Source organism: Grammomys surdaster, unplaced genomic scaffold (genome assembly GCF_004785775.1).
Source record: "Grammomys surdaster isolate TR1022 unplaced genomic scaffold, NIH_TR_1.0 126163, whole genome shotgun sequence".
NCBI lineage: Eukaryota > Metazoa > Chordata > Mammalia > Rodentia > Muridae > Grammomys > Grammomys surdaster.
The window spans coordinates 1139136-1164586 of NW_021620970.1; the positions used below are offsets into that span (position 1 = coordinate 1139136).

Consider the following 25451-nt stretch of genomic DNA (forward strand, 5'->3'; position numbering starts at 1 on the left):
ACACACACACACACACACACACACACACACACACACACACACACACTCTCACACACCACAGTAACAGGAAAAGAATTGCAGAAATATAAACAAGAACCTGAGCTGGCTTTTAAAAGCTGGGCCCAGGCATCTGTGTCAGCCTCTCCCACTTTTGTTGTTTGGTTAACAGTGCACTTGACTGACCCCAGAGAATGTTTCGTTCTATTTTGTTTTAATTTTTCTTTTGATGTAGTGAAGATAGGTGTAGAAAAATAGCATCTCATGTTTCAGAGACAGGAACCTGATGGACTAAGCTGGTTCTTTGATTAAGCTGGTTGTTATTCCCAACATACATGGCAATACATAAACACCCATGAGGTTATATCGTTAAGTTTTCAGCCCAAATCCCTGAAACAGAACAGCAGCACATACTATGCCAGCTATTAGTGGACCTTGAGAAGGGAGGTTTGAAATAATTTTGGAGTACCGAGATTTACGAGAAGTTGACTTAGAAAGCAAGGAGCAGAATGACTGAGATTGTTGGATGGACCACAGGAAAAAATGACCGTGAGGCTGAAGAAAGGAGCCAAGGGGAAACTAAATCTGAGCTGCTGTGTGACAGTGTGTCACATGATACAAGTACCAATGTCTGTCACAGGCATAAGTTTAAAACCCCACAGATGAATTAGCATTGCCTAACATAAATCTGACGCTGCTCAGGTTGAATGGCATCTGATTCAGGCACTACAGAGACACATCCAGAGCCCAGTTACCTTTCAAACTATCATCAAGTACAGATAACAAACACTCCCACTTTAGAGATCAGAACATTGAGCCTCAAAGCTTTGATGAAGTCAGGAATCAATGCCTTAGCCAACACCAACTGAACGCAAGGATAAGAGAGACTCGTAGAGTTCACACCTCTGCCCACAATGTACTGATAAATCCCAGATGATGTCTCAACACCACAACAAAGCACACTATCCTCTAAAAGCACAAGCTTAGAAAAGCCCCCAAACAAAAGACCATGTGCATGTTTGACAACAGTCCCCTCCTTGGTCAGCTGCTGCAAGGATACCTACAGCTCCTTGACTTGGTAGCCATAATCCAGAGGGAACTCAGGCTCAGGGCTCCCTAGCCACTTGGTTCTACCTTTGCAACTAGTGAAAACTAATCAAAACCAACACAAGTGAATGAGTCAGCTGTTCAACTGCTCCTGGAAACAGGGGGCTGGGTGGTGGGAGAGTGCACAGATGGCGTTTCCTTTTTAAATGAAATGTTTTGGCATCCGCCTCTGTCAAGAGCTTTCCCTTGTTTCCATCTGGTTCGGGTCCTGGAACACACACAGGAGAGAATGGAAAAAGAAAACTCTGTCGGCGTGCTAAACCACTAGGAAAGCTAAAGTGCCTGCCAGTACTTCCTCTAGGTCCCCAGAGACCAGATCATTCCTCTCAAGGAATGTCTTCATGTTGTGTTGGAGGGAATGGGAGAGAGCCCCTGTTCTTCAGACCTAGCCCTGTGTTGGAGAAAAATATTTGAAAGTGTGTATACTTTGGAGCAGAGAGTCTTTCTCGCGTGTGGTCTCAGCCCTGTGTTCTCTAGCTGCTCAACTGCATGGAGTGCACTTATCCACTTATCCCTGGCTGGGTCATCAGGAGAGCAGAAATAACAGACGCTGGTGTGCTGATTAACTGAGATGGTACAGATTAACTTCTTGGTTGTCTACTGCTGGGTTCTTCTGTTCAAAGGGGCTTTAGAAAAAATAGTGACATTACTATTAATTATCACAAGAAATGACCTAGAATCATAAGAACGTCTAAGCACACTTGTATTATACAAATGAACAAACCACGTTTGTACACAGCCAGGTCACTATGAGGAGACACTGAATTTCTCTGGGGAGTTGGTTTCTAAGACTCAAATCTACTAGTAGCACCTTTAAATGTGTATGGGATGAACAGCTTGGCTTAGAAATCTTACCATCCAGCCAAAACCGAAAGCATAACCTGTAGGAAACAAGGCAAGGCCAAAGAACGCTCATCAGCTGCAGCTTTGTGAGATAGTGAAGAAGGATGTTTGGTTTTGAAATTCTACCAGAAGAAAGCAGAGCACAGTCACTAAGGGAATGCAAACTAGGATCAAACTACCCAGGTTCAAGACCAGGTACTGCTACTCATGAAAACGAACTTGAGCAAGCTAATTCATGTCTGTTTTCAGTTCCTCACCTGAAAAATAAGAAAGAACTACATCATAGCATTATTGTGAGGGTAGGATAGGTGAACACAGGGAGAGAAATGGAACCAACGGTTACAACTATTTTACCCAGTCATTTCAATATTACAAAGAGAAAAATTATCTATAAACATTATAGAGAAAACTGCAGTTTTATAAAATTAAATAGACTACAAGAAACATAGCAGAAATAGGATAATGAGGGTAACTTTGTTTTGTATTTCACTGCTTTCCAAAGTTACTTAACTTTATGGCTGAATTTACATACCAAATCTTTATAATAGAGGCATACCCTGACAAGTCCTATACCAGCAGAAAAGTCTATTAATCAACATTCAACATGAATAGGAAGAAACAGCACATGAAAAAGGAACACTTCTCTATCACCTGTAAACAAAGAAGAATCTGCCCTTTCAGATACCACCCCTCCTAAGCTAAGTCAGAGGCATGGGAGTACTTTAGCACCAGCCTAGATTTTATTTTTTAATGTAAAACACATAAAACTGTAGAACATTAAGCAGAATCAAAAAAAGAAGGGAACTAAAATGTACTCTTTAAAATAAAATTCAATACCCCAAATAAGGCATTATGTCACGTATTCCAGTGGACAGTCCATAGTCTAAGTCCCTCAAACAGTAAAATGTTTCAACCTTAGTTGTGAGTTCCATGTATTTAATATTTGCAAAATGCAGATGTTCTTCCCCAAGCTTCCTGGTGAAGTTAGTGCTGGAAGAGGCCAGTGTTAGTGTTCCTTGAAAGGTTCTGGGGTTACTCCAAGGAACACCAGGGTTAACAGCTGCTGAGAGACAGGGCAGGCTCACCAGCTTGGATCCTCCTAAACCACATCCTTCTCTGAAACACATCTGCATAAATTACCTCATCAGAGTGTATTCAGAACTTTCTTTAACACAACAATTTTGTTCTTTCTACAAATCTGTAAAGTTTGAGTAGAACTAAGGTTTTTCTGTTTTAATAAGATATGTAAAAGAATGTGCTAATCACAAAAATTGGTTTCCATGTGTTTTCTTCTGTGGGGGCACAGCAGCAACCAGAGAAAGAATATATCCGTTTATAAATATGAAAGCTAATATTAAATATTATACATGCCAAATTAAAATAGGATTAGGTAAACAGGCTGTGAGGATGAAAATTACAGAATTTCAGCAGAAAACTGAACTGTAAGAACAAAGCAATTTTAATTTAGCATGTTTCAGCTTTAATTTATAGACTCAAATTATCATGGAGAGATCAGCTGAATCTTTCTCCTTTGAAAGTATTAATAGTTCCAAGCCTATACCCAAATCAGACAAATAATAAGTCATAAATCCAAACAGCAGCCTCCAATAAGCACTTAACATATAACTTCTCCTAGGAATGTGTGAGGTGCTATGAGGAACTTAGAAGGACTAGCTTTGAAAAACTTAATGATGTTTTTCACAGTCTGTCCATGTGACTGAATGTATTAGAAGTTCATTTCTTTTCACTATTGGATAAATTCTACTGCACAGATATAAATACTTTGTTTATTCGCTCAACATAAGTGGAGATTTTAATTATCTCTGGTTTTTGTTGTTAGGAATTTACAACCTCTCATGTGTGAGGTATTTACTAAATGTGGGGTATTTACTAAGTACATGGCTATGTATATGGCTCTGTGATTGGCTCATTTTGTAAAACTTTCATATGAACACTTTTTGTTTATGGCTTGTATTGTATTGTTTTTTAAGGCAGGTTTTCTCTGTGTAGCCCTGGCTGACCTGGAAGTCACTCGATAGACCAGGCTTGCCTTGAACTCAGAGACCCATCTGCCTCTGCCTCTCAAGTGCTGAAATTAAAAGTGTGTCCCACCACACTCAGTTTATATTCACACATTTATCAATCCCAAAAAAACCCGAAAAATAGTTGACCTGGGTGTCCAAGGAGAAACTGTCAAATTCAATCTTCTTGTGAATAAATTGGAATGACTACCTTTTTCCTTCTAAAATAATAGCTAAAGAAAAAACCCAAGATAGATCCTCTTATTTCCTCCACTTTGGCATATATTGAAAATACTTCCTTACAATATATAACCTCTCTGAAAATAGTAAACTTTATAGTCGCAGACCTCTGGTTCTCATATTATAAATTATGTATGACACGGAGAAAAAAAATCACATAAACACTAGTTAAGATACTTTATAAATGTACTGATGCCTGGATGCATATTTTGCGAGCTTTTTTTTTTCTTCATCATAATGCTTCATCGTATTTAAAGGATAGTTAAAAAATATTGCATACTTTGCTGTAATGTATACAAAAGTTGTCTGTTATAGATGAAGAGTTGGTTTTCATCTACCAAGCTCCCAGAAAGCCCAGGGATTCACACTAAGAGCAGGAAGAGGCCTGTCATCCTTGCTTTCACTTCAAAACTTCTCCATTACAGTCAGCTACAAAGAAGTTGTCCCAAATAGTTTAGAGGAAATGGAAAAACCAAAGACTGTTTGCATTGCTAATAAGACTACCATTCCTCTGGCTGAATGCTGCCCGCCCACAACCCACTTCAAAACATGGAAGCCCTTTCTTCCAAATAGGACTAACTCTTCCAGACCTGCATAATTGTATTTTTTTCTTTTTTTTAACCTTTTTCATAGTTTATAATTATGTGAATTTTTATAAAGCAGTTAATGTCCACAGTAACCCAGCTAACTTGCGTATTTGTTTTCTTGTAAAAAATATAGATTAACTTGTTAGTTAAAACATTTGTTTATCAGAACTCATACACCTCCAAGCTGTACATAATCAAAAAACAGAGGTAGATGTTACTTTGTTATTTATAAGTAAAAAGCATGATGTAACAAATGTGTGTGTGTCAAAGCTACCTCGTCCTTTTCGACCCTGGTTTTCATTCTATTGTCTACTAACCTGTCAGATCTACTCTATGTAACCCCTTGGAATTAAAAAAATGATGAGGAAGACGTCTAGAACAACAGATTTTCCTCCATTAGAATGTCAAGAAAAAACAAAAACTCTTGTCACTTCTGACCCAAAGGCCTTGGTAATTAACAAGAATACAGCAGCAGCTGAAAGTCCCAGGTCATTATCTCTAAGGTCATGAGAGCTGGTTACACAGCTTCCTTTAAATGAGACTTAGAATCCCCATAACCACTCTCAGGATTCTTTATGATTAGAAACAGGCAGATAATAATATACATTGAAAGGCTGAAAAAAAAATTGTTGTTCTTTGTTTACAGGTAGATACCAGGCAAAATTCAATTGCCTTCTGTACCATGCACTTTTCATTCAGTTATACTTCTGTAAGAAATCTCAGAGCAGTGAAGAGAAATAAGCTTTTAAAAGATTAGCATATGTCTGAGCTCAGGAAAACACAAAACAAGAATATTGGTACATAGTTTGTTCATTGTTGGCAAACAAAACAAACCAAAACCCTCTATGGTCCAAACTTTAAAACATGAAAATATTTTTAAGACATTGATCTTATGAACAAAATCCTGAGCTAGCAACAAGAAAGGCTTCTTTGAGCTGGAGAACTTGGGTCTGTGATGAAGAGCACTGTCTACTCTTCCACAAGGCCTGTATTCACCTCCAGTATGCACTTGATGGCTGAGAGAAGTCAGTAACACAAGTTCCAGAAGATCTGTTTCCCCCTCCTCACCACCACTATTGCACATACACATAGACATACATGCAGAAAAAACTCCCACACACATAAAATAAAAAGAGAAAGGATGAGAGAGAGAGAGTGAGAGAGAAAGAGAGAGAGATGAGACAGAGACAGAGAGGAGAGACAGAGACACAGACAGAGAGAGAAACAAACATAATCACTGCTTTTTAATTTAACCCTTCTTTGGTCAGTGCTTAACTAAAAAAACATAAACGTCTTCTAACCATATCCAAAGTTGGTCAACCTAATACAGATTTAGGAAGGAGAGAGTATTTTCCCGATTGACTCCCTCAGCCTCTAAGTAAATAAATGTTCTCTTCTAACAATTATTAAGGGATGCCTGCTAAGGTGGTATGCTCTCATTTCATACCAACCTAAGAGAAATTTGTAAATTCAAATCTATCCAATGAAGTCATTGATAGCTTGAAATGAATTCTGACTAATCCTTAATTTTGTTGAAAAACCAAAAAAAAGTTTTAAAAGTAAAGCTTTATTCCCAAACCACAACTCCAAAAGATTTTGTAGAAGATGAATTGTAGCAAGCTTCGTTTATCCATTCCTAGTATGAGAAATAGCACATGAGAAATATTACAAATGTCCTTAATGCTTAGCTTAGCATCACCCAGAAGCTCATGGAAAATTTACCTGTATTTTATCTAAAAAAACAAAAAAAAACAAAAAAAAACCTCTTTGGCTTGTATCCATAGTAAATCCCCACAGATCTCCTTTAATCACAAACAGAGAGAAAAATAATAATAATCCAACAAAATTCCAAACTTTAAAAAACAGATGGTTATTCTTCACAAGGCAGTGGCTGTCAGGCAAAGCAATGATTTGTGAACGGAATCTTCTTTCTCCTATTCCACAAATTACCAATGTTTGTCTCAAGAAAAACTATCAGTAATTGTTGGCAAAATAAAAAGATAAATAAAAATAATTTTTTAAAAAAGTGAAGCTCTGTCTGCTAGTAGTGACAATTATCCAAATATCAAGAGAAGTTCTAAAACAAAACTCCCAAAGGACAGACACTCCCTCTGAAGGAAAGAACAAATAAGGAAATGCCTGCCAGACTCTGCAGAAACTCTTCAGGGACTGGGAAACTGAACTTCAGCATCTTTCCAGTACAAAGACAGAGGAGCAGGCACAAGTAAATGAGAAGGAGGCATGAGAACAAAGACAGAAAAGAGTGGAGGGGGAGATGGTACCAAGTGAACTCGACACTCCGGATGTCTTAGAATTAACCATCTTAAAACAAATTTCATTACCTGACAGGCAGATATAAGTTAAGTATTCGCCTTGACCCCCAGTTGCCAAGAAAGGAATCTTTTTCTTTGTCCTTCTCTTGACTTGGACAGCTCCCAGCATTCTTTCATCAAGAGGTGCAAAAATTTCCTTGCTGATGGCAGACTTGGCACTCATTGTAGAGCCACCCAGGAGGGCACGCAGGGAATTTTCTGAAGAAAAAGAAAAGGAAAGTTGGAACTGATGATATCGTAGAGCTTACGGGAATGAACAGCCAGTGTTTACAGGTGCGGTGCTGTTGTGTTCCCAAGTTAACCTCTGAGTTACAGTAACATTAATAGCAAGCTCTTCATGCTGTACTGTCTGTAGAGATGCAAAGAAAAAGGGAGTATGTTTTTACTACTTGAAATGTCCAACACAAGGTGACATGAACAGCAAGCAAAGGGCTCTAGGGGGATTGTTAATGTCTACTTCAGCTGTGCCTTCTCCTACATGGCAACGGCAACAGTATCCATCCTCTTCCTCCTTTGCCAGGAACAATCCACACTTGTAGTTGAGAAGTCTTTCCACTGTCTCACAACCCTTAAATCAAGTTCTTTATGCTTCTCCCAAATCTTCTTAAACTTCAATGTAAATATACTTTCCTAACTGCGTTCATAGTGCAAATAATTATGTCATCTTCTACATAATAGCCATTTAAGAAAAGGAAGACCATTAATTTTGACACTTCTCAGCTCCACTCACCAGCTAAGCAGCTCTGGTTTATTGATCTCCTGCAGTGCACCACTGTCCAGTGTTCCAGTGCACAGACTTTTCACAATCTGGATGCTTGCCACACCTTCCCCATTTTCCTTCAGCTCCAGGGGACATAGCATTTTAAATCCATGTCTAACTAGTGACAACTTTTTTAGAAGTGCCACCTAGCAGTTCCGACTTTATGCCCCTGCGGTTAACTGGTAGCGGTTGCCCAACAATGACGCAGTCTGTGCCCCCACACACCCCATGCACAAACTAATGCAGTCACAGCTCTGACACTGTATTTGGTTTCCCAGAGTTGTATTTCCCAGATGATCTTAGTTCTGCTTCTGGTTTTTCATGTTCAAGATCAATCCAAAATCAGTCCAGCTCAAGAATATTAGGCAAATCTACTACAGTCCACTATCATAGTCACACATAACCTGTGAATCATCACTAACCAATATTTATTTGGGCAATTTAAAAATTCACAATTAGGCTCAGGGAGAAGGCTCACAAAAGCACAAGAACCCCAGTTCGATTGCCAGAAGAAAAGGCTAGCTGTGGTGGCATTTGTAAACCCAGTACTATGAGGATGAGAGAGGTAGATCCCTCAAGCTCCCTGGCTTGCCAGCTTATGCTACTGTTCTACTCAGTGAGTGTCAGGCCAATGGGACTGGAAAATAAAACAGGAGTACAGTGCCTGAGGAAAGGCATCCACGTTTGATCTCTGGCCTCCACACTCTCACACACATACATGCATGCATGCATGCATACCTGTACACATATGAATATCACAAGCCCCAGCCAGAACTGAAGGTGCAGGGAATGCTGTTGTCCCACTCTCACAGGTTGTTTAGAGTCCTGTGAAGTCCTGTATAGATTGGCAGCACAGTAAATGCCATCTCAGTAGCTCAAAGGCTTGGTCAGACTGGCCTGAAACTGATAGAGAAGTCCCCACTAGGTGCTACTTTGTGTTTGCTATTAGAAATTCTGCAACAAATTAAGATCCGGTCTCTGTCCTACAAGGGTTTGATTACAGACCACATCATAAGCTTCACTGGTAGGCCAGTAAGGTGATTCATTGAATACAATCAATTCTGATTGTTAAATAGGTTAATATGTTCAGATCATGCAGTCCAATGCCTAGATATGCTTTATTAGTCTTAAATGTGGCAGATTCTTATTAACTTTTATTATGACATGAATAATGAAATATCCTTTGAACTGTAAGAATAGAATGAATGTACCCATGCATAGCAGAAGATATCTGGCAGAATAATATTCAAATTTACTTAGCAAAGTCTTGCTTTTTTCATGTATAGATACACCCAAATAGATTGTTTCTTCTATAAAGGTACAAGCACAAGATCGAGAAGTCATGGGCCTTTCTCCTTTGAAAATCACAACTGGGAGAGTATCACTTTCATTCTAGGGTCGAGTGTCATGTTTTTTTTTATTTCCAGAGCTTTCTAACGTACTTGAAGGTGTATGTTTTCAGTGTTGTACTGCGAATGTTAATGTACTGTGGATTATAGGAGAAAATCAGAGCATAAATGGGGTGCTGCTTTGCTGTCTTAAATCCAGTTGCACATCTGAATTCACTCCATCAGAATCTTACAAACAGTATTTTAAACAACTCTCTAACTCATTCTCAGGTTGCCATGCAATCATCTGGCCACCAAGTTTAAAAGCCATTATCTTATCCAAAACTAAAACCCCAACCAGAAAGTTAGCAATTGTTAGAGACGGGATCATTTCAGGAGAGGAAACATGTGCCTGTGGATAAAGAAGGGGTTGGATGAACATGTTATATCTGCTAGCACATTCTTCCATGTAGCTGAACGAATACTTTCAACTAGTATTTCTCACTGGTAGGAACTGAAAGAAGCCAGTTAAGACAGATGGATGCGATAACATTCCACATTTTAAAGTACAGCCACTAAAAGCTCAATGAAGCATTAATGGTATCAACAAACCTAGAAGAAGTCTTGGCTTGGGGAGGGGGGTGCGCGGCACTGGCACCGAATATCAAGAATCCATACTTGAGGCCTCACAAGGTTTACAAATGTAAGTCTGAATGAATAAGATACATAAAGTATTTGAACAGCGCTCTTAAAGGAGCCACGCACTTCTATAAGGAGAAAAAAAAAAGATATAGGAATTAAAAAAAAAAAGATTAAAAAAAAAAAAAGCTTTCTTTAGCCAGTCAGGAAAGCATTTGATAGGACAGAGAGGGAAAGTTCCAACCGGACTTTATATCTGTCATCTCTGGGTCTGGATCACAGAGATCCAAGGGTTCAAGGGCCATGGACTGAGGCTTGTACACCCATGCAAGCTTATTTTGCTGCATAAAAGGGGTTTGGAATTATTGTTTCCAGTGGGTATGGTAGCCCCTGAACTTAATGACTCACTCGATAAGCAAACTCTTAAAATGGTTTCATGAACAGAAGTCCATGGCAGGTCCTCTGCACAGCACTAGTAAGGAATCCCTAAGTGTCTATGGCCATTCATGAATTTATAAAGCCCTTTACGTTCAATCCCAAATGTAGGTCAAGATAGCTGCTGAATGTATCCTCTCAAAGCTTCAAATAAGAATCATTAGATATGTCTTTTTATAATGGTAAATTATTCCATTTTTATCCACTTCCTTTTGGGCTACAGAGTATGCCAAAGTGTTAAAATTTCCTCTCATAGACATAGTATTTAAGTGAAAAACCCTTTGAATGAGAAGCTTGACCATTAGAGAGATGGATATGATGTAATATAGACATGCTTACCTGAGGTTCACTTCAAAAGCAACACATTATGGATACCATAACAATCATAAATGGTCATTGCTTAAATACAGAAGAGCTGAAGCCCATCTACCCAGTGGAATATTACATTTTTTCTAAAATCTGGACCATACACAGGAATTCAGATCCTTGGAACTATCATAGGTATATGTGGCAGACCCCTTATATTTCCAACGTCAGAAAGCTGAGACAGGAGACTCCCAGGGCAAACTGGCTTATCTATCAGACCAGTCGTATCAATGAGTTGAGAGTTTTTGACTCATTAAATAAGGGTGTTATGTGCAAACTCACCCATGTTCACATGCACCCACACATGCTACACATGCTACACATAATACACATGTACACCACATACCCATGAAAATGGGAAGCCATAGATACACACTCAGGAAAATGAGAAAGAAATAATGCCGAGTGAAATTAAGGAGACTATAGAACAGAAAATGTGCTTCCTAATGCATAATTTCACCTGTATCCTTTTTGTTGCTTTTGTTCTTGTTTGGTTCTTTCTCTTGCTCTCTTTCTGTCTCGCTCTGCTCTGTTCTAAACAGGGTCTCTATATAATAAATAGCCTTGGCTTTCCCAGATCTTACTCCGTGTAGACCAGATTTGAACTCATGGAGTTCTACCTGCCTCTGCAGACTAAATGCTAGGACTGAAGGCATGTGTCATCACGCCTGGCATACTTACATACTTATTATACCCAGGAAAATGCCTAGAAACAAGTTTGCTACTAAGCCCCTATCATTATTTGAACTCAAAACAAGAAAATAAGGTGGAAAAATCTTCGCCCTCTCCTCACTATCACCGAGCTACCACGCTGCCACCAACGGCTGTGATGCCAGACCTACCCTCCTCCTAGCCTGAAAGCCATAAAAATCTATTTAACTGTGATTCGATGATTAGACTCACTCTCTTTAATTCCATTCAACAACAAATCAAATGAGAAAGGAACGTGAATGTTATCAGTGGTCAAGGGGCTGGAAGATTGTCAATAGAGGAGGACACATTCCTCTGTGGAGCAACAGCCCCTGCCTGGCCACTGCCTAGAGAGGACAGTAACAGCCACATGCCAGTTCAGGTTTAGTCCTGCAGTCACACACCTTCGGACAGGGTAAATACAAGACTACTAACCATCAAACATCACAGCCTCAGCTACAGTGAAGCTTTTAAGGCAGGAAGAGTCTTCAGTATTATACTACTAATTTTGTGAGACTTGGCTTTCTCTTCCCTAAGTATATAGTCTCCTGTGTAAGAGACACTACGTACATAGGATCTTTGTGCCTATGACTCATTCTACGTCAGTTACAGAAGTACACTATTCTCATCTCCTCTTTCCTCGTTTGCTTGCTAAGTCCATCCTTTGTATAGGTTTGACATTTAAAAACAAATCCTGCTCTGCCACAGACCTGGTTTACAAGTTTATTTACATTGTTCTTGTATTTGTAGTTTACCACATCTCCACATTAACAAACAGAATTACAAACCAGTATGTAAAACCAAAATATAATAATAACAAGAACAAGAACAACAATACCTTTGGTTTAAAACCATCACCTACAGGAAGAAGCACTGGAAGTGGACAAGTCAATTCCTATAATGTTCAAATACAGACAAAACCACACAGGGTGGATTCTATACACATACAGACAGCCTAATTATTTGCTATGTTCAACATTCTAATTCTGAATTACTTCTCTTTACTCATGCTATAAAACATATGAAAAGGAAAAAGTGCTAGAAGTATACATTAAACACACACACACACAAACTTAAAGAGGGAAGGATCTTTATCGAGCATAGGATTAGCCATACTGATTTGAATCTTAGATAATTTTTCAGTTTTTTCAACTAAGCAAACTCAATTTTAACATAGCTGAATTATAACGTTAAAAAGCTAAACCCGTAGACTGAACTTTCAGTTTTTAAGTATATGAAATCTCTAAGCACTTAAAATATAGAGGAAACTAGTATGTTTTCAACTACTTTTAAATTACTATAAAACTTCTTCAAAATATTCTCTAATTCCACTATCAGTTTTAAATCAGTACTACCTATGTGAGTATCTGGTTTGGAGAACGCCCCCAAATTATAGTTTGAGTGAGACTTTCTGTATGCTTTATGTAGTTGATATGTCATCAGTGGTACCTTTTGCCATGAAATCTTCCGTGGTAGAGGGCAGCACATGAACAACAATGCTTCATGGGCCCATTTTATGCACACTTAACATAGCGGTTTAAAAGGGAAGGTTCTATAGCTTTCAATGCCTCCATTTCATAAGTGAAACCTAAGGTTAGGTCCATTAACACTTTAGTCTCATCCTCTGGCCAAGAACTTAATTCCAGACTCAATTGGAATTAACTCCAGAAGTCAGCTTCATGATTTTGTCCCTGGGTAGTTTAATGAGAATGCCAATAGAAAAGCTCCAGCTTCCACAAGAACCTTTCCATGCCACTGTCTCAGATTCTAACAGGAGAGTCACAAATGTGGATTTTGTATTCAAATAACTTTATAGATACGTTTATATATGGGAAAAGGAAACTGTCTTACAGATGAAGAAAGTAGGTGGTTAAGTAAACTATTGTAGATCCCAGAGCTTCTCAATAGCCAAAAGAGATCTGAACGTAGGAAATTCAGTTCCAGAAGAATATCTGCTCCTTCTTACCATCTTATACTGAAGAAAGCAAAGGAAAGGGGAGGCAGAAGTGTAGTCTTAAAAAAAAAAGCAGCTTCAGTATTTTATAATTTTCCTCTGATCAGTTTGCTTTATGATAGAAAATATATTGTTGTTCCCCTTGCCCAGCAACAAGAAAAATAACACATTATGCTATGGTCATCCTTTGATGCTATAAATTTGCCCTATATGTGTGCAGCATGCAGCTTTGCAGCTTTATTGGCAAAGACCATCACATGGTGTCATTAAAATAACCTATTTACTTTCAATAAGTTGAACTGGGGACTTGGTACATAGGGTAAGACTGTAATAGAGGTCCACTTCCAGAAAGAGGACTGTTGGAACAGTTCAAGAATGGAGATGTGTGAGAATTCTGAATACTTGTGAAAAAATCCCCAGCAAACAAGACAAGAGTCTTGTGACCTATTTCTTGAAAACACAGACTACTCCTTAGAATGTGTTTTTATGTTCCTCCTAGGTGTGGTGGATAGGAGTGAGTTTACGTCAGCTGTTGTTATATTCATGTGTCTCTATGGAAAAACATTTGTGCCATGTGTGGCTTGTCCTTGTGATTATATACTTTACTCAAGTGACTCTTCTTAACCCTCCAAGCATAAACTGCCTGATGCTCTGAATAAAGTTGGCTATCGCATGAGACTTTAGTCCTTCTCATTTTCAGGTCCTACTCTCCCAGGTTCATGCTACCAACAAGAGTGGCAAGAGAGGACAATGCCCAGAAAGCTATCTGCCACCTTCCCTTTAACTCCAACCAGGAGTCAGTTCCTGAGAAGATCTTGGATGGTTGCCTTGAGGCAGTTTTATGAAGTTTGCAGGTTATTTTCCCAGCCAGAAAAGGCTTAACTCTGAAAGACACTTATTTCAAAGGTTTCTGCTGGTTCTCAAGGCGAACTCTGCTTTCCACTCCCTTGTTGTACTGCCCAACTCCAACACTTCAAAGGCACAACTTTGACCCTCTTGGTTGTCATCCCTCACATATTCTATACCTTCTACTTTGTTCTGTGGTGCTTCAAGCAACTGTAGCTTGCCAGTAGCAATGTCCCAAAGTTCAAAAGTGACTCCACAGGGGCATTCAGTAGATTTTGCTTTACTGGGAGGCTCTCAGAAAGACTTTCACCATCAACAACCACTTTGTTGATTTTTTGATTCCTACCCGGCAACAATTAACACATGGATTCTCAGACATACTTTGAGCATTTGTACACTTCACATTTTACTAGCAGCAGCAGCTTGGTGACTGACTCTCTCATTCAGTTCTATTTAACTTAGAAGCTGAGTTCCAAAGTCATACATCCAAAGAGAAAGCAAGTCAAACTTTAGACTAGACCCTGGTCTGTGCTTCACTTCAATGTTCTTTCCAACAAAATGTGAAGAAACATGATACCAGGATATAAAATATTATACTAGTCCCATGATTATAGATGAAGTGAACAGATGTGTGCTGTCCGAGTAGAGAAAAGACAAAAAGAAAGTGTGATTCCTCACAGTAGGGAGGAGTCTGCTTATCAGACTCAGTCTTTTTCTTGAGCATTGGCACAAAATTAAGTCCTAGTCTCCGTCATCTCAATCCCATAGATTTCTAAACCTTGATATCAGGCCAATACATCTTTTCCTCTTGAATTTTCACAGTTTATGTTTTTCCCCCCTTGGCTGTTGAGGCCAAAAATGGAACAGGTCCAAGTGGAACAGGCTGGGGAATCCGAGAAGCACAGAATAACTTTGGCCTAGTCCCAACCCATAGATCTCCATGCTGACTCCAGTTACCAAAAGCCTTTCTACAACCTTGGAGCTCTGAGACATAGTCAAGTGAATACATCCAGGGCAATGCACATGTACATTATCATTCTGGAATTACCACTTTGGCATTGGTAGTGTCGACACTCGGAGCAAGATCAGCTGTTGTATGGGCTTCTTGGTACCTATTCCTGGCAAGCAATAAAACAAGAAATAGGAATCAGTCAAGCCCAATGCTTGTCTTTGAAATGGTACCCTTCAGCCACAATACAAAAACAGCACCAGGTGCCTGCAATCTGTAATCAGTGCTCTATTAAAATGCTTTCAGAAAAGGCAGGATTACCCTGATTTCTGCAGGCAGCTGCAAGAGATCCTGCTGGGTAACTGCAGAGTCTTTTACAGGTTCACTAAAGACTCCCCAGAAGCAATGAGCTGGAATACTGAGGTTAGGATCCAGCTTCTGAAGACTGTGAAATTTCTATGTAGTTGTCATACATAGGTGGGTAAAGATCCATAGTTTATGTCTCAGATTATTACAGAATAACCTATAAATCCGGGTCAGACGCAAGGCTCACATGCAAATGCAGACTCTGCCCCATACAATCAGCCATTCTGTCACTCAATGTCAATTCCTTTCAATCAGCATGGTCTAGAAAATAACTAACTCCTGACCTAACTAGCTATAACAATTTGATAGTGATGGGGGGAGGGGGGAAATCTGTTAATGGAATACTATCTAAAATGAACTCAATTTACTCTAGTATAAATTTAATAATGGCTCACATTGACAAATTAGAGGGATATTGAATCTCTGTGATCAAGAAGCTTGGGTCAAGGCATAATGGTTACTTTTCTCCTACCCCAATTTGAGAGTTGATGGAGAGTGAACAGAAGTCTACACTTGTCATCATTGATCTAAGCCAGTCTAGGCCACTAATCTAAGCCCGTGTCTGCATCTTTGAAAGAAGATAGTGTACCCACTTCATAAGACTCTCTGAAGCTCTGCATGCAAATCCCACCTGAGGTGCCTTCCCCTTGAGTGACAAAGCCAGCATATCAGAATATCTTATAGCATTTGTCAACACATGTCTCACACAATGTACTTGATAAAAACTGTTGCCAAATGGCACCCTACTTCACCTTCCACATCTGTAATGAAAGAGAGGAAACATCTTCATCTCCCTGGACAGAAAAATGGAAACAATGGGTCCAGCCTCAGCAGTCCTGCCCTCCCTCTACTGTTACCACCCCTAGCCTAGGCATATAAACTTCCAGCCTAAAGAGAAAATAAAGACAAGATGCAGCTGAAGTCTACTGCACTGGGAATAGTGTTGTGACCTGGGAAGATACAGAATGGTTGGGACATTTAGAAGAAGAGGGGGAAGAGGAAAAGGAGGAGGAAGGAGGAAGAGAAGGAGAAGAAAGAAGAAAAGGAGGAGGAGGAGGAGAAAATGCACATGAAGATCAAATTTCAATATGGTAGCCCTTTCTAGAAACCGAAGATTCTGAAGAGAATAAGCAACAAAGTCTTTTCTCTTCCAGGGAACTTGCATTCTAGTGGATATGAAGAACGCCAACTAAATGCACAATTCTCATCCTAGAGGGAATAAGAGTTTATTTTGGAACATTTTGAATAAGCAGGGCCCAGGAACACCAATTTAGGTTACCCCAAGCTTCATGTTCTGATGTGGAAGCAATTTACATTTTATAGTTTGACAGAACAAAGTCCTAATGCGAGACAAGTTTAAAATACTTTGTTGGGTACTTAAGACAGGCAGTTACAGCAAGATGGGAAAAGCTTTTCTATAGGCCCATGATGCTGTCTGACATTTGTGGCTTTCAGTTGGTCAAAGCCAGTGTGTATACTAAGTCAATAGATTCCAAAGGTTTTTATCTATCAGTCCTAGAATGTTATTTCTGACACAAAGGTAAGTAAGGCATGGCTGTTTCTGGGACTAAAGCTAGCTCAAGATAAGGTAGTTAGTAGCCTCTGGACCTGTTACATTCCAATGTCTCCACATCACTGAGATTCTAATCAATCTCTGCAGACACAGCATCTTCTCAGGACTTGTCATTCATAGGAATAACTAACAAGTCCATAGATATAATAGTGAGAAGAAGGTGGCTGGGTAGAGGAATAAAAAACAGAGTTATTGCACTTTACTAATAACCATCAGGTTGTAAAATCAAATAATGGTGAGCCCAGATCTTCTAGCAAGATATCCAGTCTTCATGAATATTTTTGTTCCTAGAATATAGCACTCCTTTTTAAACTGAGGTAGCAAATTCATCTGGGGACAAGAACTCTGTCTGTCTGTCCGTCTGTCTGTCTGTCTACCTATCTCTTCACTCAACATTTTCTGAGGAATTACTATAGTCTGTATTTTTTGAAAAGGTTAGAGATCATGGACAAACTAGACATATTCAAAGAGAAAGGAAAAAGAGGCGAGCAACAAGATTAAATTAAGAAAGAGAAATTTGTTGTTCCCTGGGAAAGGGAGGCAGGTACAGCTTAATCCTTCAGAGACTGGTGGTCAGGAGATACTTACTCAATTAAGTAGATCCTTGAAATGTAATTAAAGAAGTTAAGCAGGTCCATTTACAAGGATTATATAGGCAATTTCACTTCTGTTGAAAGCCAGAGAGAATGGCTTGGGAAGCTGTTGGCTCTGTGTGAGTGACCTAGTAGGTCATTTCCTGTCAGTGTCTCTACCTGTGATCTATTTGCAAATGGGTGTGCCCTGAGAGGCAGATCCCAGCCTCAGGGAGAATGCAGGGACTATTCTTTTGGAACAGAATCCACAGAAAACAGAAGAGAAAAGAAACATCATGGGGGAAAAGTGAAGTGTCAGACAAACACGATGTCAGTCATTTTTGAATGTCTGTTTAGTATTAAGGATCATTTGGAGGTCAGGGTACAAAATATGTTTAAAAATCATTATCCTATAATAGTATGAGTTCCTGGGTTTATTCTCCAGTACCAAGCAAACCAATAAATAACTAACTTTTCTCCCCTTGTAAAGAAGTTCACTGAAGAGGCAGAGGGCCAAATGTATAAACTGTCTTGGTTTTTTGCACATAATAAAATACATATTTTTAAGTTAAACACATGTTTCAATTTCTCTTTAAGAGAATTTGGTAGCCCAAGTCCTGGATCCTTCACTGCTCCTACAATCTTAAATGGATAAGTCACCACTACTTCCAGTTTCCTGGTTCACACTGAGGTAAACATCCTTCAGTCAGCCTTCCATGTTTGAATCCTGCTAGGCCTCCATTAGTCACAGAGGATGTAGAACTTGGTATACACATCAAAGTAATACACACCTGCATACATAGTATGCAGAACAGTTAAAACACACAGTTTCAGAAAAGTAGATTAGATCTGGATTTAAACAAACAGAATCTGAAATACTGATTTAATGGCAGAGTGAAGCTGTGATAAGAAGCCATTACCTCGAGGTAGATGGGAGTGACCAAGAACATCAAAACAAATAAAACCATTCAGATCTGGAACCAATGGCTGAGGTGCATATTTTACATTCCAAAGCAGACCTGGCTTCCTGGCCTCCAGACTCGCCCAGTGGTCTCATCAGTTACAAGGCATGGAAGGTATTCATGCCCTCTATGCTGAACTTTCCAGCCCAGTGATTGGGCTTCGTCTACCCCAAAAGCTCTTGTTGGAATAATCCAGACATTTTGGTCTCTCTTCTCTATCCCTCTCTCTGCCTTTTTCTCTCTCCCTGGGTTCTCACCCATGTTTTTTCTCTTCCCACTCCCCTTTGTGTCCCTCCCTATGATGACTTCTCTGGCCTAGTTCTTTGGGACCAGTGAATCAACCAATAAATCTACCTTTATATACTTTAATTTGGCTTGAATCGGTTCATTTCACCAGCAAAGGATATTTATCAAAAGCAAAACATCAACTATCTTTTGTAACATAAACATCTTTCATATTCTTGCTCTCTTCCAACACATCTGTTGTACTAATGACGTACAGAAGACAAACATGAGAGACAAATACGAACACCATGAAATGTGTCATGGGGGCGAGAGGAATGTGGGTATTAGCAGACACATGTGTGGCCAACTGGTATAAACTCACAGAGATTTTGAAATTTCAGTTGTATTTTTGTATTTATAAAACAGGAAAAACTTTTGAAATTGGCACACCCACCCAACAGCAAATCTACTCAGAAATATTTTTCCTGAGTAGATCACTGAATGAGTAGACAAAGATGCATACTCTAGAAAGTCTCTACTTGATGAGCATTAGAAATACTGGCTTGAGTTGTCCTCTGAGGGAGGGGTGCCACCCAGCAGCTGACTCAGGCAGATACAGACATCCACAACTAAACAGTGAGTAGAGATTGGGGACTCTTACAGAAGAATTCGAGGAAGAATGGCAGACTCTGAAGGGGAAAGGAACTCAACAGGAAGACCAACAGAGTCAACAACAAAGAACATACATGAACCAACAACCAAAGAACATACATGGGCTGGACTTAGGCCTCCCCACTGAGACATGCAGCTTGGCCTTCATGTGAGTACCAAACACCTGGGAACAGCTATCCCAAAAGCTGTTGCCTGTACATGAGATATGTTCTACTAGCTGGGATGTCTTGTCTGGTCTTAGTGGGAGAGATCTACCCTTGGCAGAAACTTAAAGTGCCAGGGTTGGGGGATACCTATAGGGAGCCACCCACTCAGAGGAGAAGGGGAGGGAGAATGGGGGAAGGATTGTGGGAGGGGGTGACCAGGAGAGGGGCAGTAAGCTTGATGTAAAGTGAATAAGTTAAAAAAATAAAATTAAATGTAAAAAGAAGAAAGAAATATCTACCTGGTGGTTCTATTCCTCTGATATCCTAGTTGAATAAATGTCTCAGAATAAATGCCTGCACTCCACAGAACCATGTGTCAAATATGACTTATTTATGTGTTCCTGCTTTCAGTCAAGCATGTCATTGTGGATCCACTATGTGCCAAGTCTGTGCTAGCAATCTCAAAGAGAAATAGGCCAGCCAGTGCATGTATCACTGTGGCAGTAAAGGCCCATTGAAAGAAAACTATCTCCGTCTGGCAGGAGAATGAAACTCCTGGCCAGGTTAGACACTTAACATTCCAGCTGGGGTGCTCAATGCCTTGGCTAAGTGACCACTCCTCAGGAAATGGGTTCACTTAAGGCACGCTGAGTAAGTATCACTTTAATGAGATAATCTATCCCTTCCCAGAATTCCTGCCTTTAGCACAGTGGCTTATATAACTTGGCTGTACTCTGGCACACATAATGGGTGCTTTTCTGTATTATTCCGAAAAGGGCAACTTTCCCTTTTTTCTTCTTTCTGTCCCTTCTCTAAGCATGCTTTCCCTACCACTTGGGCTTCACTCCTCTACCGAGTCTCGATTTTTTAATTTTATGAATGAGACTTAAGAAGCCTAACAGCAGACCCCTATTGCCTCAGTAGCACATGGAAAGGCCCAGTAGCACCACACTGTCAGGATACAGTGTGGATGGAGCACTGAGCCTGTGGGGAGGTTGTGCACAGCCACTGCCATCAAAAGGACCACTGGCTTAAAGCCCATAGCTCAGTTACAGGCGAGTAGCGTTCTTTTTCCTCTCGGTATTTTTGATTTGTACCTAGCCAGTCTTTGAAAGTTCTGGGAAGAAATCTTAGATTCCTGTGGTTATCTCCAAAATACCTGTAGGAAGATGAATTAAATAATGTCAAAGGATCAGTTAAGACAACCACAGTGTGTTTAATTCCCCATGTGAACTACCTTCAACTACACATTGGTACAAAGTCTGATCATTTTCTAGGTGTCGCTCCATAGAATAGAAACATCTCTATGGTTTGCGAAGGGTTCCACAGGGTGAGCCTAACTAACCTGTCCCAGCAGCGCTGAGAAGCGATGAGGAGAGAAGAGTACAGGGTCATAAATCAGGTATTTTTATTCACCAAATTAAGATACATAACTTAGAACCAATTAAGGTTGATAAATCACCTCCCTGTCACATCTCTGCAAAGGATCGATGACGTAATTAATGTGGAGTCATTTGGTGTTTGCTAGTGGCCTGGATGCTTCTTGGCTGCACACTGTGTTGATGCTGAGTTATTTGAGAAATGGTTATGCTATTTTCTACTATTCCAATTCTGACCACCTATCCTAATCTTCTCAATGATACGTGAACATAAAAACTTCTTGCCACACTTTTTGAACTAGGGAAAAACCAAGTGATTAAATGTGAAATTGTAACAATACAGTGAAGAAAATAAAATGCTTCATCCTTTTTCTGAGCAATTAACTTAGAAACCACCTGGAAATTAGCCAAGATAAAACAGCCCAGAAATAAACAAGCTCAATTACAAAATCGAAGTCCTGTAGATACCTGTTCTGTCCAAGACAAAATTGAGATGCTCTAATTTCTTAATGAGGTGAGGGGAGGGGGAATCTAGTTTGATACACGACAACTATTGAGATTTCATTTTACTGTATGTCATGCTATTAAATTACTAAGAAATTCATCTGGAGAATACTACAAAAACAACTCCATAGCCAGATTTTAGCAAAGAAAAGCTACAAAAGAAGAAACTAATGAAAAAGTACAAGAGGAAAGAAAAAGATGCCAAAGTATTTCCAAAGTCCCAGACCGTACACAACCTAAAAGAGTAACTCAGAAGGAGCTCTTAATATAGCAGGAAACTCACTTCACGGAAGAGGCAGACAATGAGCAGGGAACTAGAAGTAAGGACACCTCCAGAAAAGCCAGCTGTTTGCAAGAATTTGACCTCAGAATCCTACCAAGGGGCTGCTCATTGTCAAGCACTGGCTGCCTTTCTATACACAGCCTATGCTAAGCCAGTGATCAAAGTATAACGCACCTTTCTCATAACTGGATTGAGAAGTGAGGTTTCCTCATGCTTGTTAAATCAGCATTAAGAGTCTTCACCACACCACATGAGGCAAGTACGACAGACACATGTCTGTATCATTATTCTATGGGATATGTTCAGTCTCTAGTGTCTAGAAAAAGAAAAGGTGGTGGCAGCAGTGGTGGTGGGAAGAGCAGTGGCCACTGTAGGAGGGTCTTACTAAGTTGCCCAAGCTGGCCTTGAACTTATTCTTTTTAGCTCAGTCAAGTCTTGTTTCATTTTATATGACCTTATGGTACTCCTGTCCCAGCCGCCCAAATGTTAATATCTGCAATTACCACCCTGCACCATCAATGCCTGTTTCTTGAAAAGAATAGTAAGCATGTGGGTTACTATGAGGACAGAGTATATTAGAGAAGATTTAGGCGCCTGAATATAGAAAATAAGTTACGCCATAGGCAGAGAAATGTGATGCTTCAGGAGACCTCAGTTCTCATTCTCACTCTGTGATTCTGCAGAACATACTGACCTGTTTTATGAACCACATGAGTCTGAGGTCTAAACTGAGTGGCAGACAAGTGAGTCCTTGAGCCAAGAAGAGTCAATCTGTCTACATTGTGGCATTGCTTGGAAAAATAAGTCAGGTCAATCACATGCTGAAGTCACACGGCAAGAAAACATAACTAATCCCACCCATAGGCTGAAAACACATCACATTAGTGTCATCCACCACAAATTAGGAATGGGAGCTGAAGATGTGCTGAGAATTACAGTGCAGAGAAAGACTGAGAGGAGGCTAATTATATATGCGCAAAATTACAGACACAGTTCACATACAGATTGAAGACAGTGCAGCAGATATGCAGAGGGGACATGAAGTGGGGAGAGAGGAGAATATAAAAATCGTAACTGTTGCTTACATGTAACCGAGTGAATCTATGAAACATGCACACTGAATGTACACAAGATAAAATTGACAAGTGTGTGTCTCGCTTTCTGTATTTACAGAGGAAAGCCCTACAAGCTACCCAAGTTAGCTTCTCCAAGTCATTGTGAGAACACAGGTTAATATGAATATGTCATTTGTCATGATCAAGAGGTAACTATAATATCCTGACAGCCAGTTCAGAGGTTTCAACACAGAGAGCTTTCACTGTCTGTCAGACTCTCAGTTGGCCTTGCTTTCATCATCCCCAAAGGGAAGATAAATCCAGTCGAAAGATGTATTAATGCAAGATGATTTTTGTACTTTGTATAAGAGAAAAAAACAACCAACTCAAGGTTGTAATTTTCACAAACCCAAACCACAGTAAATATGTTTTTACAATGAAAATGGGCTGGTAAGATGGCTCAGCAGTAAAGAGGATGGCTTTCAGAGAACAGGGTTCAATTCCCAGAATCTACATGAGAGTTTACAACTATCTATAAATCCAGTTCCAGTGGATCTAAGCCCTCTTCTGGCCTCCAAACATGAGATTAACACGATGTACAGACATACACAAGGACAGACACTTAAATACATAAAATAACAAAATATTTTTAATTTTTTCATACAATATATTTTTTATCATATTCCTTTTTCTCACCTGGTTCTACCTAGCTCTTCCAACCTCATGTTCCCTCTCAAATGAGCAAACAAAGAACGGGAAAAAGAATAAGAAAATTTTCAAAATGAACAAATAAAAATAAGAAAGTTAGCAAGATAAAAAAAAATTATCACCTCCTCCCTCCCACATACACACAGTAGCAACATGAAATGGGGAACCCTTGGTGAACAGGTTGCACACTGGTACATTCCTGAATCCGTGGAGATGCCAAAGGGCCACAGGAGAACATAGATGGAAACACCTTCTCTGTCAACTACAAGGCACTGAGTGCAACATCTCCATCCTTATCTATTTTCACTTGCTCCCAATTTTAAGTAAACTTTCCTTTAAGAGACAGGTACTACAGAGAGAGGGGAAAAAACAAAGAATCAGAAAGCTAATTCTGTAGTCCAACCTTTCACAGGTTAGGGCACTGAGGCCCAGAGGGGAAAAATTATTGATGTACATTATTATATAAAACATTATTATATTTATCATTTTATATTTATTACATAAAATATGTTTTCTATTACTGTATAAAAGTTTGCCTGAAATATCTAAGTATCACATACTCATTTAGATACTTTCTATAGCTGCTTTATTATTCTCTTCCGTTGCAAATCCCCTCCCCCTCCACCAACCAAATTCTTTTTTTATTTCATCTTTTTATTGAATATTTTATTTACATTTCAGATGTTATCCCCTTACCCCATTCCCCCCCACCCCGCCCAGGAACCCCCTATCCCATCGCCCCTCCTCCTGCTTCTATGAGGATGTGCCCCCACCTACCCCTCGACTCCCACCTCCCCACCCTCGAATTCCCCCCACACAAGGCATCCAGTCTTCATGAGACCAAGGATCTCCTCTCCTACTTATGCCCAACAGGCCCATCCTCCCTTACATATACAGCTGGAGCCATAGGTCCCTCCCTATGTGCTCCCAGGCTGGTGGTTTAGACCACCAACCAAATTCTTAATGTTCCTGGATTCTGCTTAGTGCCCACAGATATAGCTCTGCTCATCTTCCTTTTCTTGAGTTCACAGACTAAAGGATAAACTCCTTTACTTCTGTACCAAATGTTATCTTTGTTATCAACTATTAATGTGTGTGTGTGTGTGTGTGTGTGTGTGTGTGTGCGTGTGTGCACATGATGTTTGTGTGAAGATGTCCATATAGAGTTCTGAGGGCATGGATCCTACTCAGGTCACCAGGCTTATGCGCTGATCATCTTCACCCGCTGAGCCACTGCATGGCACATTATGCGTCTTTGTATCTCCAAATCAGAGTTAGAAACAAAGCACAAAGCACATATATTTTGAAATATGTATAACTCTTTACTGTAAAAGCAATATAAAATGGATAATGAAAAACAAGGGGCCAAAATAAGAACCACCCTTCATAGATAATTGTTAGCAAGCATACTGTACAATCTTCTAAACTGCTCTCCATAAATATATAACTTACATACAGAGAAAAAGACAATTTCAGTGGTATATTAGAACCACAACTAGCTTTACCATTAAATGTGTATATATAACATGTGTATGCAGGTGTATGTACAATATACATAAACTTTTATTTGCAAATAGAGGAGAGAGAATTTATCACATTTTAAAGTGTACTATGTTATTTCTTCATACAAATATGTCATTTCAATCAATTTTCTACTAGTATATATTCATATATTTTTAGCTTTTCTGTGATAAAAATACAAGACAACTACTATGCATCTATATGAATATTTATGGAAAAATTGATATACACTTTGAGTGTTGATAGATATGACCAATCTCTATAATACAATACAATTTGGGGGGGATATTTTTTTGTATGTGTGTGTGTGTATGTGTGTGTGTATAATATATATTATAATAGAATATATATATATATATATATATATATATATATATATATATATATATA

General features: G+C 39.4%; 1 protein-coding gene across 1 annotated transcript in view; it reads right to left on the reverse strand.

The window, feature by feature from the left end:
• The window catches only part of Stxbp6 (syntaxin binding protein 6), a 212968-nt gene that overhangs the window by 147634 nt on the left and 39883 nt on the right, over positions 1-25451 (reverse strand). The window contains exon 2 of the mRNA XM_028757467.1: positions 7138-7326. Coding sequence (XP_028613300.1) covers positions 7138-7291 — 154 coding nt within the window. The 5' untranslated portion in view covers positions 7292-7326. The remainder of the gene's footprint in view (positions 1-7137; positions 7327-25451) is intronic.